Below are 18,076 nucleotides of genomic sequence, written 5' to 3' on the forward strand. Positions count from 1 at the left end.
TATAGGAAACCTAAGGATTACAATACGATTTTCAGTAGCAGTTTACAAATGATACATACTCACCATTAATATAAGAACCCAAAATAGAATGTTGGTATTTCAGAAACTAGTACTGTATTCATCGGAATAGGAAATAGGTGTTAGTAGGCCTGAATTCCAATGGTCCAAATGTTGGGAGTAATATATTTGCATCTCTATAGAATACATTATTTCCATGTTAATCAAATCAAAATACACTCGGTTCTAAAGGCGAGTCAAAGTAAATAATGCACGTTGATAATTTCATAATGTTATATAATATTTTACTTATGCTATTTTTAATTCTCAGTACGTCTTTGATTTAGAACAAAAAATACACTGTTACATCCACTGATTACACATAAATAGTGTTGATAATATTGCTACCAAATTGATAGTTCATAACAACACAACGTAATTTGCTTGAGGGACTGATCCATCAGTCTGCTAAAACCTAAAGGTAGAAGTTTCCTGCATATAGACAGAAGTACAAATTATGTAAAAAAGGCATCCGAGGAGATACAGTCAATAGGTCTTCAGGAAAGGCTGACAAGGAGAGGGACAGCAATTGTTCACTTCCTTCATCCTTCGAAAATCAGTTGGAGTTTTGTTGATTTTCTCATGTGCAAAATCCATGTTCTGAAAAAAGATTTTTACCTGGAAAAAAAAGAGATTTTTTAAGGTTGGTGTTAGTGGCTGAGGTAAACTTCATACAAAGCACAATTACTTGTAGGGCTGTGATTTATTTATCATCTTTCTTCTGACCTTGAGCAGCCAGTTCTGGAGAGTGGATGACTGTTATAGAAGACTTCATACTTCACTTCTGGGGCATATTTACAAGCCCCTCTCACCACCACATCGCCACTTTTAGTGACGTGGGTGGTGGCGATAGGGGCTTTGCCTTATTTACAAGACAGCGCTAGGCCACTTAACGTGGCTTAACACGGCCTTGTAAAGAAGGCACCCTTTCACGCTGTACTTGGGTTTACTGTGATGGGTTTACTGTGGGCGTTCCACCGCAACATCCATTGATTTTGATGCTGCCTCATATTTATAAGGGTGGCGTAAATATGGAGCAGCACTAAAATTAAGAAAAGGGAAAACCTTTAATTTCTCCTGGTTTTGCTGGTTCCATGCGTGCTGGGTAGTGCAGCACACATAGAAACAGCAAAAGGCCTTTGATAGTTTATGTGCAGGAGGGTGTCCCTTCCTGCACAAACAATACATTAAAAAAATTGTGTTTTGCAACTTCTATGGGTGCTGCATTAAGCAGCAGACATAGAAGTTTCAAAACGCCATTTAAAGATTGTTTATGTTTATTGTTTATGTGCAGGAAGGCAGACCTTCCTGCACATAAACAATCTTCACCTATGGTGCAAGGCTGCCTGCGTTGGCTCTAGGCTGCTAAATTTAGAGCCAGTACAGGAGGAAACGCAGGGCTGCACCATATTGTTGTAAATATGGTGCAGCCCTGCATTTCAGAAGTGGCGGAGCCTGAAGTTAAGTCAAGGACACTAACGCCACCCTCCACCACTTCTCGAGTTAATATGCCCCTCTGTTTTCTGTGTATTTTATAGGTCTGTGCGGAGTTCGCTGAGTTCTGCAACACTCCACAAACTCCGCGAGCAGAGCAGAATTTCACGCCCAGGCCTACTTATCTTCAAAATTAAAATAGGAATATAAACACCAAGCTTGTGTCTAGGAAGGCTCAGTTTAGTTGCTTGTTCGGTAATTATGTCAAGAGCTGTACCTTTCAGACAAGCAGCCGAACGGGACAGAAACAAGCAGCCTGAGCTCCAAAGCATATACTAATCCGTATCCATAGACAGGATGTCTACAGAAACCCTTCAAGAGGAGGTAAGGTACATGGCAGTTATGGCCGACTAAACAGGATTCACACAAGTTTGAAACATGCACGACAAACATAAATCAAATTCCATGTTCAAGTACATAAAATGAAAACATAAATAAACCATTTTCATCCATCAACTTTAATGTTTAAATGGACTTATATGTCATTAAGGCCTGTAATTCTTTGATATTTTTTCGCTGTAAATGCGTGAGCAATGTACATTTGGCATTGCTAAGCAGAGAAAGGTTAGATTCTCAAGGGGAGTAATATAGAGGAGTGGCATGGACGTTCAATGCAATTAGGCTTACTATCACAAAACAAACAAATTGTGACCACCACAAACGCATGCCAGGATGTCACTTAATACATTTCGAACAGTGGAATGTCTGGAGGCTCAGGAACAACAATGGCTAGCAGAGCCCTAATGCTGGATGTTAAGCTCCCTCCCCCTCATTGTAGGCTGAGTTAAGGGCCTTTAACAAACGCGATTGCCCTCGGCAGAAGGCTATAATGCCTAATTAGAACAATGGAGTAGCTCAGGACAAATAATGGCTGGTACTGACCTTCTGTTTCTCCCTATTTACTTTAGAACATTGTATCCTCAGTGGGTGGAATGTTCTAGTCACATAACAGTGCTTCTGCCTTGGTCTATATTGATTTTAAAGGCCCTGTCTGTTGTTTAGGCCCTCATCTGCGGTTCAGGCGGGGAACTCTGGTTGAGCTCGTTAACAACCATTACTGGCCACATCCGAACGTCTGGGGCAGTGGGAATCGGGCCCCCAAATGGGCGCTAAGGGGCAGACTAACGTGGGGGAGGTGTTTGTCTCCAACCAGAGCAATGGTGCAAGCATACTTGAATGCTTGTAGTCGCTCACAATGTAGGGGGCACTCTGAATAAAATCATAAAGCGGTTCTTAATAGTCCAACAAAAATTCATTGTAGACTGAAATTTTGAGCAGGTTTCTGACTTTTGTGAATGCACATAATTCCTAGGAGGGCTAATGGAACTCCATGAAAGCTGTAGCTTTCCATGAATACTCTGGCTGGCCTCCACTTACTCTGGTGGTCACAGGGCATGCAATCAAAAGGATGTAATGTGCATGAGCAAATCAAACTTTTCTTTTTTCATTACAGGAAAATGTTTTCCTGTTGGATAGATACATTTCCCCACATACCCCAAATTATGGGAATGTGTGAGTAATATTCTTACCCTCAACTGCATGCTTAAATTGCATTTTGTATCAATAAAGCCATCATTATGAGCTGTTTGTAATCTCCGATGGGTCTGGGTTCATGAGTTACCAGTCCCATGACGATTACAAGTAATTCCATATTCTCCGTTATTACCCTCCATTCCTAAGTGGAACTGCGGGGCCAGCCTCTAAATGTTGCAGTATTTCCATACCCTGGAGATAAAGTAACCATACATACACTTCCTCTGCCACCCCCGCCAGGAGGAGTCTGCACTGGCTCCCGATCCATCTTAGGATCACTTTTAAAATGTTATGCCTGGTTTTCAGTGCCTTATTAGGTGGAGGCTCAGAAGCCATTGGCTCCCTTCTTGTTCCTTACACCCCCAGCAGAAGCCTTCGTTCTGCCTCCAAGAATCTCCTATCCACCCCTCGAATAAACAGAGTTAGATGGGGTAGAAGGACCTTCTCCTCTGTGGCTCCCAAACTATGGAATGACCTCCCTCCCGAGTTGAAAACACAACCCTCTATGGCCCTCTTTAAAAAAGCACTAAAAACTCGGCTCTTCATTGAGGCCTACCAGTAGCATGCTCTCTTGACTCTGGACTATGTTTGGTTAGGCGCCTTGACGCCCGTTGGGCAAAGTTGCGCGATATAAGTTAGGTTTCATTCATTCATATCGCTAGGGGCAACACTTTCTGGCCGAATTACCAGGCTGATCACAATGAGCGCCAAAGTATAGATGCATAAGCTGCATGCGAAAACCACTGAAAGGTTTGAGAATCCCTTCAAAGTTACAACTTTGTCTGTTCACTACTTTCAAAATGTCCAGTTCTCCTTTCCCACTCTTTTAGATACGTCTATGTTCCTGCTCTTATATTGAAGTGCGATCAACCAGAATCGGTCATCTAAAGTGAAAGATGGCATTTTTGAGCCCCTAAATTTAATGTAGGTGCACCCAAAATGTTTAATCGATCTTCAGAATTCTTTATTAAGTAACTTTTCCTTCAAAAGTTTCTTTTTATGCAGTGAAACGTACCACAGTCTCTTTATGTCTCATTATTAAGGGCCTTGCACAGAATGTGTTTGCCTATGAAATATGGCTTGTGGTTCTCTGAGATAGCATTCTTCATTCCATTCCAAGGAATCACACTGCTGGCCACATGAATGAAACATAGTAAAAATAAATTACAAGGTCATACTTCATGTTCTCTTATTCATATAATTTAAGGACATGATTAGGAGTGCCCCAGTAGTGTGAGAGATAAAACCACACTCATCATATACAATAGTGCTGTATTTAGTAAGTGCGGTTCATTTGTGAAAAATAAGTGGCATGTGTTAGAAATGGGTGTATCTAGTAATCAGAGGTAGGTACTTTTGTCCAAATAAGGACCCTTGTTTCTAGTCAGGGTAAGGAGTATACACGTCTAAAATCACCCCTGCTCACCCCCTTGGTAGCTTGGTACGAGTAGACCGGTTATCTCAGAGGCAGTGTGTAAAGCATTTGTGAACACATACAGTAATACAGTGAAAACACTACAAATGTTCACCACACCAGTTTAGAAAAATAAGTCATCTTTATCTAAACCAAAACAAGACCCAAACAACAAAATCCACAATACAGTAATAAAAAAGTGACTTTCAAATGGTAGAAATAGTTCAGTTCAAAGCAGATGCGGCACTTTTCACACAAAGTACCTTGGATGCGTTGCGCACATAAACAAATAGGGTTGCAGGGAAGGTGATGCGTCGGTTCCTTACACTCAGGGAAAGTGATGTGTCGGTTCCTTGCTCCGGGGAAGGTGATGCGTCAGTTCCTTACTGCTATGCTACACAGGGGAGGTGATGTGTCAGTTTCTTACCGAAGAGGAGGTGATGCGTCTGTTTCTTACTGCGTGGGGAGGTGATGCGTCGGTTTCTTACTACGCCCCCCCAACGATGCAGCAAACTTGGCGCCTCGATGCGGTGCGAAGATCCGGTTTGATGCGTGGGTTCTGGCAGTCGCACAGCAGGGCTTGCGTCGAAATCGATGCGGTGATCTTGGACTGCAGAGATTGGTGCACTCGAAGCAGCGCGTGCCGATTTCTTGAGCCGCGGGCAGGCGATGCGTCGGTTTCTTCGGTGATGCGTCGGAATCAGGTGTGGGCGCGTAACGCTTCTCTTTGTTGCATTGCTTTTTCAGCTCCCTTCAGCCAGAACAACCGCCAGAGGCCCAGAATAGCTACAGGCACATCTTGGCAGGTCAGAATTCCTAGTAAGGAAGTTCAGGGGAGCTGGGGGTGAAGTCCTTGTGTCCCTGAGACTTCAGAACAGGAGGCAAGCTCAGTTTCAAGCCCTTGGAGATCTTCCTCAAGCAGGGGATACAGCAAACAGCAAAGTCCTTTTCCCTTTCCTCGGCAGAAAGTAGCCACTGCAGGCCAACCACAGACCGCAAACAGCACAGGACCAGTATTCCTCCTCAGTTTCCCCAGCTCTTCTCCTTGGCAAAGGTTCCTCTTGATTTCCCAGAAGGGATCTACATGTCTGGGCCCCTCTTTTTATACAGCAAAATCTGTTGTTCTCTGGTGGCAGAGAAGCCCTCTGCTCAGACAAAATCAGTTCTGTCCTCCCTGTTGCAACTTCCTGGCAGGAGGTGGAGACAGCATTGTGGAGTGCAGACCAAGCCCATTCAGGTGAAAGGAAATCTCCTCCCCCTACTCTAAATGTAGCCCAGGTCTATTCAGCCCAGCCCTGACTCATCCAGACACTCTGGAGCCACTGCACCTCCCCAGCCCCTGTCACTCCAAAGCCAGACAGTCAATGCACACCCTCGCAGAGGCACACTGGATGGCTAAGCAAGAACATACCTACTTTCTAAAAGTGGTATTTTCAAATACAGAATGTAAAGATCCCCCTCACTAAAAGATGCATTTTAACATTCTGGGTTCAGGAATACTAAACTTTATTTTCCTACCTTGTTCCCAGGGGTAGTTATGATTATAATATGTTATAAGCAAATTCCCCATTCTATCCTATGGGAACAGGTAGCCTTGCAATAGTAGAAAACGAATTTGGCAGTATTTCACTGTCAGGACATGCCACACACACCAGGGCATGTCCTACCTTTCACATACACTGGACCCTGCCCACAGGGTACCTTGGGCCCACCTTAAGGGTGACTAATATGTAAGAAAAGGGACGGTATGGGCCTGGCAAGTGGGTACACTTGCCAAGTCGACATGGCAGTACCAGACTGCACACAGGATCTGCAATGGCAGGCCAGACTTACATCTACAGCCTATGTGGGTGGAACAATCAGTGCTGCAGCCCACTCGTAGCACTTACAGGCCCTGTGCACACACAGAACACTGTACTGGGGACTGACTTGTAAATCAAATAAGCCAATTATGGAAAAACCAATCCATAACAACAATTGACAAAGGGAGCACTGAACAGCAGTGGCAAAGTGCCCAAAGCATCTAGACCAGCAAAATGAAGTCCAACATACAGCAAAAACGTTGGAAGTAAAGGAAAAAAATACAGGGGAAACCCACACCAATGATGCCATTTCAAACATTGGTGCTCTCCTCATGCACCAGCCTATTGTTCCTATTAGCGCCGCCAATAATAGAACCAACTACTAACCGTGAAACCCTACAAGTGGGGTGAGGGTGTGGCGTAACAGCCAGAGCTGTCGACTTTGGAGGTGGGAAACCAGGTTCTAGTCTCGGCGCAGGCTCAAACATCCAGTGATTCTGGGCAAATCTCTTAATCTCCCCCTGCCTACCAAAAAATGAACGGTGCTCATAAAAAGCACTGCAATACCCAAAGGACGAGTTTGTGCTATAAGCGCTGGTATTGATGATTAAGTGCTAGTGCCGAGGACCTGGAAACCACAGTCTCAAATTAAGCACTGTATTACATCACTTTTCAACAGTTCTGCATCTTGGAATGTGGATGACTTAATAATACTGCATGCTTTCCACAGTTTGCAGATGCAAAACCTGGATGCAGCTACGTTTCCCTACACAAATTCAGCTAGGTTTTACTTGCCAATCCTAGAGTCGTATTTTTGCATTACTTGTAACCCTAACTATGATCTATATTTTCCATCTGCCTAATATTATAAAAACCTAACTTTCTTTTAAAGTAATGTGTGCTATAATTTGGATCTTCCTCTGTCTATCCACTAATCATCAACATGAACACTGAAAAGGAATTAGGAATGACTGAGCTTTTTTGGGGATGAAAGCAAAAGAAAACACTAAAGTTGATAGAGTACAACATTCATTGAAGCTGCTGAAAATTACACCACAAACAACCCAAACAGCTGCTTGGAAATCTGATGTCTTTTGAGAACTGACAGCGCTTGTTATTCAGAAGAAGCTATATATAGAAACCAAGCAGCATTACTTACAATAGAAGATGCATTCATGCAAATGGATTTCCAAAAGGATCCGGGAATGGAATCGAAGGCGCTGGCTGCTGTGGCACAGGACTCTGTTGAACACAGGCACAGAATTCACTTCAGAACATAGTCTACATTTTATATCTGTTCTCATACTTTAACCAGATTGATACTTTCACAGCAAATTAAGCGAATAGAGGAAGAAATAGCTCTCCCATAAAATAGGAAGACTCCTTTCTATTAGTGCTATCTACACACAGGGCACAATTCACAAACACATCATTAACACCTGCCAGGAATTCTCAACAGAATTCCTATCAAGGGTGAATGGGTGTACCACTAAAGATGTCTCTGCCTCAAGTGCAGAGAAATCTGGAGTAGTAAATCCCTCACAGGGATGGAAAGTGTGCATTAGCACGTTTGGTTTGCCTTGTAGGTTTGTGAACGGCATGCATGTTTGTGACCACTCACAAACACAAATGCAGCCCTTTCCAACCTTGGATATGGTCAGAGGTTCTGCCCTTCAAGGGCTGGAGTCAGCAGCGGATGGTGCAGGTAAGCGCGGTGGGCAGGGCCGGGGGGTGTCGATAGACAACGGAATATGGAAACTTAAATAAATCTAATTCTGTCATCTGTTGACATCCCCACTTCCCTGCCCCACAATGCTTACCTGCACTGGCTGCTGCTGGCTGGAGTAACTCTCTGACCCTTCCATGGTAAGAAGGGTAATAAATCACCTCAGATATTCTAAGCCTTCTCCATTGGGTGAAATGGTTTCCCAAAAGAGAAAGAAAAAGAACAAAAAATGCTTTTGCGCATCAGGCCGCCCTTCCTGCTGTGTCGAATCCTACGCTATGGACAACTGCGCACGGGGGAAAAGGCAGCTTTTAAAAAGTCCCATGATAGGTGCATCACTATACCTGGTAACCTGTGCCTGACATGGCTTTCCAGGTACATCAGCACACTTTTTTTGTGAACAACAGAAAAAGTCACAGAACTTCAGTCATACTTTGGCACTGGTGTAGGTGAATTGGACTCATTTTTTATGTTTTACCCGTAAGCCCGATGAAGGTTCCCCTATGGGGATCATCAGGTGCTCTAGGCATCATGCACCTCTCATTCTGCTGTCCACTGATATTGGCTTCAGCCAATAGGCCATTGTTTTTTAGCAGGTTTATCGTGCACAGAGACATTTGCATAGATGACTTTAGTTACATCACTAGCATCACTTAATAATAGGAGGTAGCTAGATTCAGCAGCCAACACATGGATATTTGCATTTTTAGATGCTCTGCGCATTGTTTGGAAATGTTATTAAAATCAGCATGCATATGAAATTATGATATTAAAACACCATTTTCTAATAAACAGCATTCTAATAGAGTTCTTCTAATAAAACCCACTTGCCATCCCCGAATCAGCATATTCCATTTCCTAATAAAGTTATACTTTTCAAAGTCTTTGTGAAAAATGATCTAATAAAATTGTGCCCATCACTCACAGGGTTTTTTGTAGAGTTGCTGAATAGGTCAGTTCCAAATGGGTTGTCAAAGTTGATTTCAGCAGCTTTGGAAGCGGCAAGATTATTTTGTCTTGGTGCTGGCTTTGGTGGCTCTGAAAAACATTACAAACACTAATACAAGGCTTACCAACATTGAAAATGGGAAACATATGTATATCATGGATAGTACCTTCCCCTTGTCCCCTCGCTGACCAATTGTAATTCAATAAAGTAGAGTTGTATAGAGTGCAGTGGCATAGAGTGGCTTGATAGAGTAGAGCTGAGTTGGGTAGAATGGGATACAGTGGAGTGGGGTAGACTAGAGTGGTGTACAGTGGAGTGGCATGGTATAAACATTATAAGATACAGTTCAAACGATGTAAGAGAAATCATGATCTCACAACACCTTTGCGGGTTGTGGGAGTGTCGTTGAGGCAATGGTTTTCAAGACTCGGGAGGTGGTTCACACAAACCACAAATAATCCCCAATGGAACTCATTACATTTAAATGTTTATAGACAACACCAATTTTCAGTTCCTAAATAATTAAACACATTCAGATGCCAATTTCACTTCCTTATTCTTCTATCTAAAATAAATTTGCTTTGCCAAGCGTCCTTTAAAATACCCATTATAACACAATAAAACAGAATTTTGATTTTCTCCACTATCAACATTCAAGGTGGCAATAGCCATTACTATAAGAAATGGCAGTGGGAGGTGAGGGGCATTAAACATGGAAGAGATTTTCCAACCACTCAGAAGAAAAGGAACTATCTAATACTAACTTTAATGATACATTTCTCAATTATGCACATGTATGAAGTCATGATTTCCCACTGAACTTACAAGAGTAATATCATACACAATGGGTCCTTTCGTGTTGGAAAAATGTTTAAGGAATTACTGATTTCCTTTCCATTTAAGATGTGCTGCTCTGCATCAACCTTATATTGTGATCTATATTACAGTACTGCACTACAAGTCCTAACATATTTTAACAATCACTTTTTATTCTGCCACTTGGACCCTGATTTCAAGAACCCCAGAGTTGGATGTGATAATTATCACACCCAATAAAATCCCACACTGGGATGTTCGGAATTAAGATGGGATTGAACATTATTGCCTGAAAACATGGGGCATAACATAAAGGGTCTTATTACGATGTCAGGCAACGTTGCAGAATTGGGACCAATCGACCTCTGGTTGGCAGTTAAGACCTCAATATTACAATGTGATCACACATGGTGCGGTTGCATACTCACATTTCCCTATGGGAGTGTGTGCTACAGCCGTAAACCAGCCACATGACAAGCTCTCAGAGAAATGAGAGAATCTATTCATCCCTGCACCGCATGGCAGGCACCTCCAGGAGCCTGGCACATTAAGCAGGGATTAACAGGAGGGTACCATAGGTACCCCATCGGACCCAACCAGAGGCCGCAGGGAGAAGCGGGCCCTGCTAAGGGGCTCCCATTTTCGCTTTCCGATAGGCTTTCCATGTCAGAATGCTCAACTTGGAAAGTATGTCGGAAACCGACATCATAATCTCGACGGTGGAAATGCCGTCCATTGGGATTACGGTGGCTCCTCCGACTGGTCGACGGACTCCTTGAGCCCATCGGTATCTAGCCGGAATGACTGCCTGGTTTCACTTTTGACTGCTTGCATTATTGTAATGTGGCGGTTGAAAATGAAACCTACAATGCGACTCGGAAAGTCGGAGGCTTTCAGAGTCACATTGTAATGAGGCCCATAGTGTTTACTGCATGTCCCATTATTTACTTGCCATTTTTCACCTATTAAATTGCTAAAATGTAACAGGAGGTGTAGTTGATTTGTGCATTTCCGGTAGGGTTCGAAATTTACTGGCCTACTCATAATGAGTGCCTTGGTATTAGACGGCTGCACTTGGAGGGCTTAACAGGAGTGCAGTATAGGGACCAAATATTGTTCCTATTTTGAACTTTAGAGGTTCTAAACCAAAGAAATGTTGCTTTCTGAGAAGTTCCCTTGTGTAATATGTTAGTTTTTAAATCACCGTGAAAAGCATTTGGATCTAGTATGTTAGTGCTAGGCCAGGGAAACAACACAAGCACATAATACGAATTTGTTTACAACTAAATAACATATACAATACAATTATATTACCATTGACTTTAGTAGAAAGTTGACTTATGTCAAAATCATCATGGTCGTTGGTTTCTTGAGGAATTCCTACTTTGCTGTTGAAATAGTTGGCAAATGCCCCAGATGCACCACCTGAGGTGCCTTGCTGTTCTCCACGCCTCGCAGGAACAGCTGGAGGCTTTGTCATTTGGAAATCCTTGAACAACTCTTTGACATTCTTGTTTTCCTTTTCTCCAAGTGGATCTAAGGCAGTGAAAGCATCACTTTCCTTCTTAGTCTCTTTCTGAGGCACAGGCCTTGGTGGTGGCTGAGGAGGAGATGCTAACATGGATGAAGGCGATAGCGAGAGAGCCATTGGAGAAGTATATACGCTGATCTGGTTGAAAGGGTTGCCCATGGTTCCGTGCTGAGTCCACGCATTAGGCTGAGCAGGGGCAGGTTGGTTCCAGGTGATAGGAGGTTGGTTCACGGCTGGAGCTACAAACTGCGTCAGCTGATTCCATCCAGGTCCAGGCACTGGCACACTGAAAACACCCGGCTGATTATACCCTGCAGTCTGTGTGGCCATCACTGGCCCAGTTAGCAAGGCAGCAGGCTGCCCGAAAGCTAAAGACTGTGGACTCCAAGTTGTGGTTTGAGAAGAGATGGCAGGTAATCCACCTAAAAGATAAAAGGGAACAAAATGACCAAAAATTGTATTTTTCACAGTTTTGTCATGATACATTTTAGCTTTTGTCAATTCGTGAATTTCTATTTCTAGTAGCTATTACATTTCAACATCTGTTGGGTAATTTATTTAAAAAGGCATTTGAAGTTAAAATGTGTTACTTAATGCACATATTTTCATCATATTGCGGTGACTCTACTTTTAGAATAATTATGCTGGAGAATTCTATGAATATGACTGCATGTATTATGAGAAGGGTGATTGCACTATGTTTGTCATCCTAATTGAAGCCCATAGTGGAATACATTCTAGACAGCAAATGCAACACGCATGGGCAAAGCCAATAGGTTTTGTCAATGTATGAGCTATTGGCTTTGCCAATGGCTTTTAGACATGTTTTATTTATTTCTTTATTTTATTTATGCGATTTTATATAGCACGAACTTTACCCGAAGGTGTCAGAGCGATTTACATAAGAACCATTTGAAAAAAATAAGGATTTAGGATTATATGCATTACATTACATAAAGGATACAAACAGAAACAAAATTGCAAATGTACAATATGTAAAGTCACACAAGGAGGAGATACAAATGGATATACTCTAAGAGTCACATAGGAATGGTAGAGAGCACAGTGGTCTACTGCATATACTAGTGATTAGAGTTATCTCTATATACATTGGGAAGGGATATGACTGGATATACTATAAGAGTCACATAGGAATGGTAGATGGTACAAATGTCTACTGCCTATACTAGTGATTAGACTTATCGCTTTATACATATATATACATACATAGATTTCCTCTAAGTTCCAATAAGTGGGGTCAGAGTGGGGACGTAGTCACAACACCAAGGGAGGGTGAGAGGGATTCGTGGGTATGGAGAAAAGGCAAAACAGAGAGGGGAAGAAACATTTGAGGAATCTTAAGGGGGAAAAGAGGGACAAGGGTAAAAGGGTAAAAGACGAGGGAATGGACAAGATGAAGGGTTGGGGACCAGAGAAAAAAACGGCAGAGAACAGCAGCAAAATGGCGAGCAGGACAAAGGGAAAAGTAAAGAAGTCCATGAGAGACTGTGGTCCACAATCGCAGTGCCTCAGGTGTTTCCCGAACCGGGAGCTGTAATTATGATCATACGATTCTCCAAAGCATCTTATAGGAGTGCCCCTAGTCAAAATAAGGTGCCCTGTCTGGCCGGATGCCTGCTTGTAAAGGTGCATTCTGGTGCTACATGGAATCGAGCTCATCATGTGTGGTCTCGGCCATCTTGGAAGCAGGCAGACCTCGTGTCATCTGCCTTTGAGCCTCCGGTGTACCCCTTGCAGTGCTATGTCAATCCTCAGGGCGACCACGGAAGCAGGCTCCCTAGATGCTCCGTGCTGTGCGTGGCCTCCGCTTCAATCAGTATTCAGCCCAAGGGTGCCTTTGTTGCGATGTCAGCCACCGCCCTCCATCTTAAAGTCAGGCACTGTGTGGGGGCAATACTCTGGTGCTCCGGTCCGCCCCGCAACTGCCCTCCAAGTCTGTCTCACTGCTACAGCTAGTGTGCGCTCCGTTCCAGCACCCGACAAGCGTTCTCTTCCCAGATCGCCTCCGCAGAGGATTGCCGCAGCCACCCGGTGCGCTCCCTGTTGCACGCGTGTCGGGACACACACCGCTCCGTTGACTATGCCCTCCTGACGACCTTCACAGGTCAGGGTCCCTCCGGTGCTCCGGTTATTTCATGGCTAGGGCTGCTTGTTACGCCGATTACCTCAGGCGCGGTCCGTTGCGGCCATTCACTGCCGTTGCTGCCAAGATGGCGGTCTTTGTCCACGGCGTCCACAGATATCGCTCTTCGTTACAGTCACCACTGCTCCACTTGCCCTGAAACTCGAGCCAGACATGCTCTGGGGTATCGGACAGCAGAAGTCCCCTCTATGGCTATCGTGGCTACTGGCCGCGGGCGTGTATCAGCGCTGCTGGTGAAATACTTTTAAACTGCACTCCAGCTGACTACGAGCTGGCTGTGAATTTTTTAAACCTGATTTTCTCTTTTGTTGCTTAGCGCCCGCATTTGCTATTTCTGTTATCTCCTACCTGCTGCTAACTGCTCACCTCTCTCCTCACTCTCGACCCCGGTCCGCCCCGGCAGTGTGCCGTTTGCGCGGAGGGTCCCTGCACGAGCGCCACTTCCGGCTTTGCACCACTTCCGCCCTGCCTCTCCACCGTGCAGGTGAGCGGTCTAGTGGTTGCAGAGCTCGTCACTATAACTTGCCCAGCACTCGGCTCCTCAGGTGGACAATCGTGGCTACTGGCCGCGGGCGTGTATCAGCGCTGCTGGTGAAATACTTTTAAACTGCACTCCAGCTGACTACGAGCTGGCTGTGAATTTTTTAAACCTGATTTTCTCTTTTGTTGCTTAGCGCCCGCATTTGCTATTTCTGTTATCTCCAACCTGCTGCTAACTGCTCACCTCTCTCCTTGCTCTCGACCCCGGTCCGCCCCGGCAGTGTGCCGTTTGCACGGAGGGTCCCTGCACGAGTGCCACTTCTGGCTTTGCACCACTTCCGCCCTGCCTCTCCACCGTGCAGGTGAGCGGTCTAGTGGTTAACGTCGACTGGCATAAATGGCAACCTGGAGGAAGTGCAGCGGACGAGCGCAGCGGGAGCGCCGACGTCGCGCATAAGTCAAGCCCGTCTGCGTCCGTCCGCGGCCGACCGGGGCTAGGGGCCATGCATGCTGCTCAACGCATTACTTATACCTCCCTGGAACTTTCTTGTTTTTCCTGTGCCCCTCCTTCCCCTCACACGATTGCCATCGCTCGGAATCATGGTATTTTCTCCCCTCTCTCATCTAGTATTCCCTTGGCTCCCCCTTCTACTACCCTCCCCTCCAACCCTGCCGCCTCCATATCTTCCAAGCCTAGCTCCCCTGGTATGCGCTCCATTTCTGTAGTGTATCTGAACACCCGCTCTCTCCCGAAACACCAGCTTGAGGTTTTCCAACTTCTCGAGGATGGCAATATTGACATCTTGCTCCTCGTTGAAACCTGGCTACACGCGGACTCCTATCCTGACATCTTGGCCGCAATACCCTCGGGCTACTATATCCTTCATTCCAACAGGACCTCTGGCAGACCGGGTGGGGGAGTTGCTGCAATCATTCGCTCCAACCTACAACTCACTTCTTTAACGACCACCCCTATATTGAACTCCGATATTCTTATGTTGAAATTCTCCTCTCCTAAACACTCCTTCATTTGTGTTTTAGTGTACCGTCCCCCTGCTAATATGCCCTCCTTCCCATCTTTGTTCAGTGATTTCATTTCGCAACTAACCATTAATTCTGCTAGGATCTTGGTCATCAGTGATTTTAATTACTGGCCATCCGACCCCTCTGAATCCTCCCTCTCACTTGAATTTTCTGGTTTTCTATCTGGCCTAAATTTTCCGCAACATATCTCTGTTGCTACTCACATCAAGGGCCATACCCTGGATCAGGTTTGGACCACCAATTTGGATATTACCTCTCCTCTGGTGTATCCCTGCACCTGGTCTGACCACTTTTTCATTTCTTTTGCCCTACAAATCTCTGTACCCACCCGCCCCCCACCAGCCTCCAACTTCTCGGCACGTAATTGGAAGCACTCCGACACTTCTCTCTTTCACTCGACCCTTGCTTCCACCCTCCCCCCTAGTCACCCTGACTTGAACTTTCAAGCAGCTGCAGTGGATCAATGGCTGTCTCAAGCCAGTGACGTAGTCGCTCCAGCCAAATCCATTAAATCTAAGCGACCCCACGACGCTCCGCGCCAGTTCACTGACCAACTTAAGGCCAGCAAACTCCTTCGTCAGGCTGAGCGCCGATGGAGGCGTAACTATGATCCCTTATTGAAGTCTGCCTACACTGATTTACTAAAATTTTACAAAAATCCATTATTTTGGCCAAATCTGCCTATTTCTCCCAAAAAATAATCAACTCTGCATCCAAGACAAAAGAAATGTTCTCAATTGTAGCTGAACTCTCCTTACCCGACCGTGTAAAACCTCAGCCTCAGCCATCAAAAGCTTTGTGCGACTCCCTTAACTCCTTTTTTATTGACAAAATCGCCACGATTAAAAATAATATTCCCCCCACCACTATGTCTCAGATCAGCGCCCTTCCTCCTTCGAATCCTCACTCCCTGAATGTTTTTCCCCCGATCTCTTTTGACACTTTCCGTTCATTACTCTCGGCTGTGGGCTCAGGCTCCCCCAAGGACTGCTGCCCTCCCCAAATCCTGAGAGACGCCTTTATGGCATGTCCCGGCCCTCCTCTGGACCTCCTAAACCGTTCACTCTCCATATGCTCTGTCCCCAATGCTTTCAAAAGCGCTGTGGTGGTACCTATTCTGAAAAAACCTGGGTCCGACCCTGCGGTACTGGGCAACTACCGACCTATCTCCCTTCTCCCATATCTGGGGAAGGTTTTGGAAACCTACGTCACCCGCTGCCTGAGCACCTTCATCGAGGAAACTCATTTCCTCGATGATCAACAGGCCGGATTCAGACCCTCCCATTCCACGGAGGCAGTGGTGATAGCGGTTATGAACACGCTGAGACAGGGGGCTGACAAGAACATGGCCCAGGCCCTAGTGCTACTTGATCTCTCGGCCGCTTTCGACACGGTCGACCATGACATCCTGGTCGACCGTGTCAGAAATGCTGGGATCTCGGGCCTGGCCCTGTCTTGGATAGTGTCCTTTCTCCAACTCCGGACCCAATCTGTACACTTATCTTCCTTTTCTGCCCCCTGCACTTCACTCTCCTGCGGTGTCCCCCAGGGTTCTGCTTTATCTCCCCTTCTGTTTAATCTTTATATGCAGCCTCTCCTGGTCTCTCTCCGTCACTCTTCTGTTATCACTTTTAATTACGCAGATGATCTGCAACTTATCTTTCCTATCGACTCCTCTCCTCTGCTCTAATTTCCAAACCACCATGCTCTCCATCTATGAATGGATGAACTTCAGCCAGCTGAAGCTCAATCCTAGCAAGACAGAGCTGGTCCTGATTGGTGGGCCCCCACATCCTTGGACTCCCAACTTCTGGCCCCCTGCCCTCGGCCCCCCCCCCCCCTGCCCAGTTGACTCCGTGAAGAGCCTAGGTGTTATCTCCAGTGACCTCTCGATGCGGCCGCACATTAATGCTGTTACCTCGGCCTGCTTTTTCCATCTTCGCAGGATCGGGAAGATCCGAAGGTACCTATCTCCAGAGGCTCTTATTCTTGTCATCCTGGCCCTGGTTACCTCACGTTTAGACTATGCCAACTGTCTATACGTGGGGATTCCAGCATACCATCTTCAACGGCTTCAATTGGTGCAAAACCAGGCAGCCAGATTAATTTTCCAGCAACCAAAACACCAACATGTCACCCCGCTGTTAAAAACCCTGCACTGGCTCCCGGTCGCGCAACGATGCATCTTCAAACTTGGCTGCACTATTTTCAAATCTCTTTTTGTTTCTGCTCCTGCTTTTATTTCTCTTTGCCTACACCCTTATGTTCCCCCTCGACACCTCAGATCCTCTGCCCACAACCTGCTGGTCATTCCCAGGTTTAGACGCAAGAAGCATGGTGGTGCTGGCTTCTCTTTCCTTGCCCCATCCACCTGGAACTCCCTTCCCCTCCCAATTCGGCTCACTTCTGATTACCCCACCTTCCGTAAATCTCTGAAAACTCATTTGTTCCGTCTTGCTCACGGTTAGCTGCCTACACTCCCCGTGCCCTATTCCATGGTCCTCGAGCGCCAAGAAACCAATTGGTGTATGTGCGCGGTATTACATTTTTTTAACATAACATATGGCGCAGTCTGGAGGCTGAATGACGGCGGTATCCCCCCGAATAGGAGACACAGGTCGGGAGCGTGAAAAGCAGCGTGGGGTTGAATAGAGTAGAGTGCGGTGGAGAGACATGGTGTAGAGTGGTGTGAAGTGGAACAGAGTGGAGTGGCATAGAGCAGAGTGACAAAGTGGAGTGGCATAAAGTGATGTACAGTGGAGTGGAGTAGCATAGAGTAGAGTGGAGTGGACTGGCATAGAGTAGAGTCCCATTGAGTAAAGTAGAGTGCTATAGAGTGCAGTGGCGTAGAGTGGATTAATATAGAGTAGAGTTGAGTTGCCTAGAGTGGCAGAGAGTAGGGTAGGGTAGACTAGAGTGAGGTGTAGTGGAATGGCATGGAGTAGCATACAGAGGAGTGGAATAGCGTAGAGTGGTGTGGAGTGGCATAGAATGGAGCGGAGCAGAGTGGACTGGAGTTGCAAAGATTAAAGTTCAGTGGAGTGGAGTGGCTTAGAGTCAAATAGA

The 18,076-nt window shown here is 45.5% G+C and overlaps 1 protein-coding gene across 6 annotated transcripts in view; it reads right to left on the reverse strand.

Annotated features, from left to right (window-relative positions):
- Positions 1 to 285: 285 nt before the first annotated feature.
- Positions 286 to 18,076, reverse strand: part of DAB2 (DAB adaptor protein 2) — a 293,826-nt gene continuing 276,035 nt past the window's right edge. For all 6 annotated transcript variants that reach the window (XM_086960573.1, XM_086960570.1, XM_086960569.1 and 3 more), the window contains 4 exons: positions 11,106 to 11,744; positions 8,952 to 9,064; positions 7,460 to 7,542; positions 286 to 675 (listed from right to left, as the gene is read on the reverse strand). In XM_086960573.1, the coding sequence (XP_086816699.1) occupies positions 7,474 to 7,542; positions 8,952 to 9,064; positions 11,106 to 11,744 (821 nt within the window). In that variant the 3' untranslated portion in view covers positions 286 to 675; positions 7,460 to 7,473. The remainder of the gene's footprint in view (positions 676 to 7,459; positions 7,543 to 8,951; positions 9,065 to 11,105; positions 11,745 to 18,076) is intronic.

Source organism: Lissotriton vulgaris, chromosome 3_1 (assembly GCF_964263255.1).
Source record: "Lissotriton vulgaris chromosome 3_1, aLisVul1.2, whole genome shotgun sequence".
NCBI lineage: Eukaryota > Metazoa > Chordata > Amphibia > Caudata > Salamandridae > Lissotriton > Lissotriton vulgaris.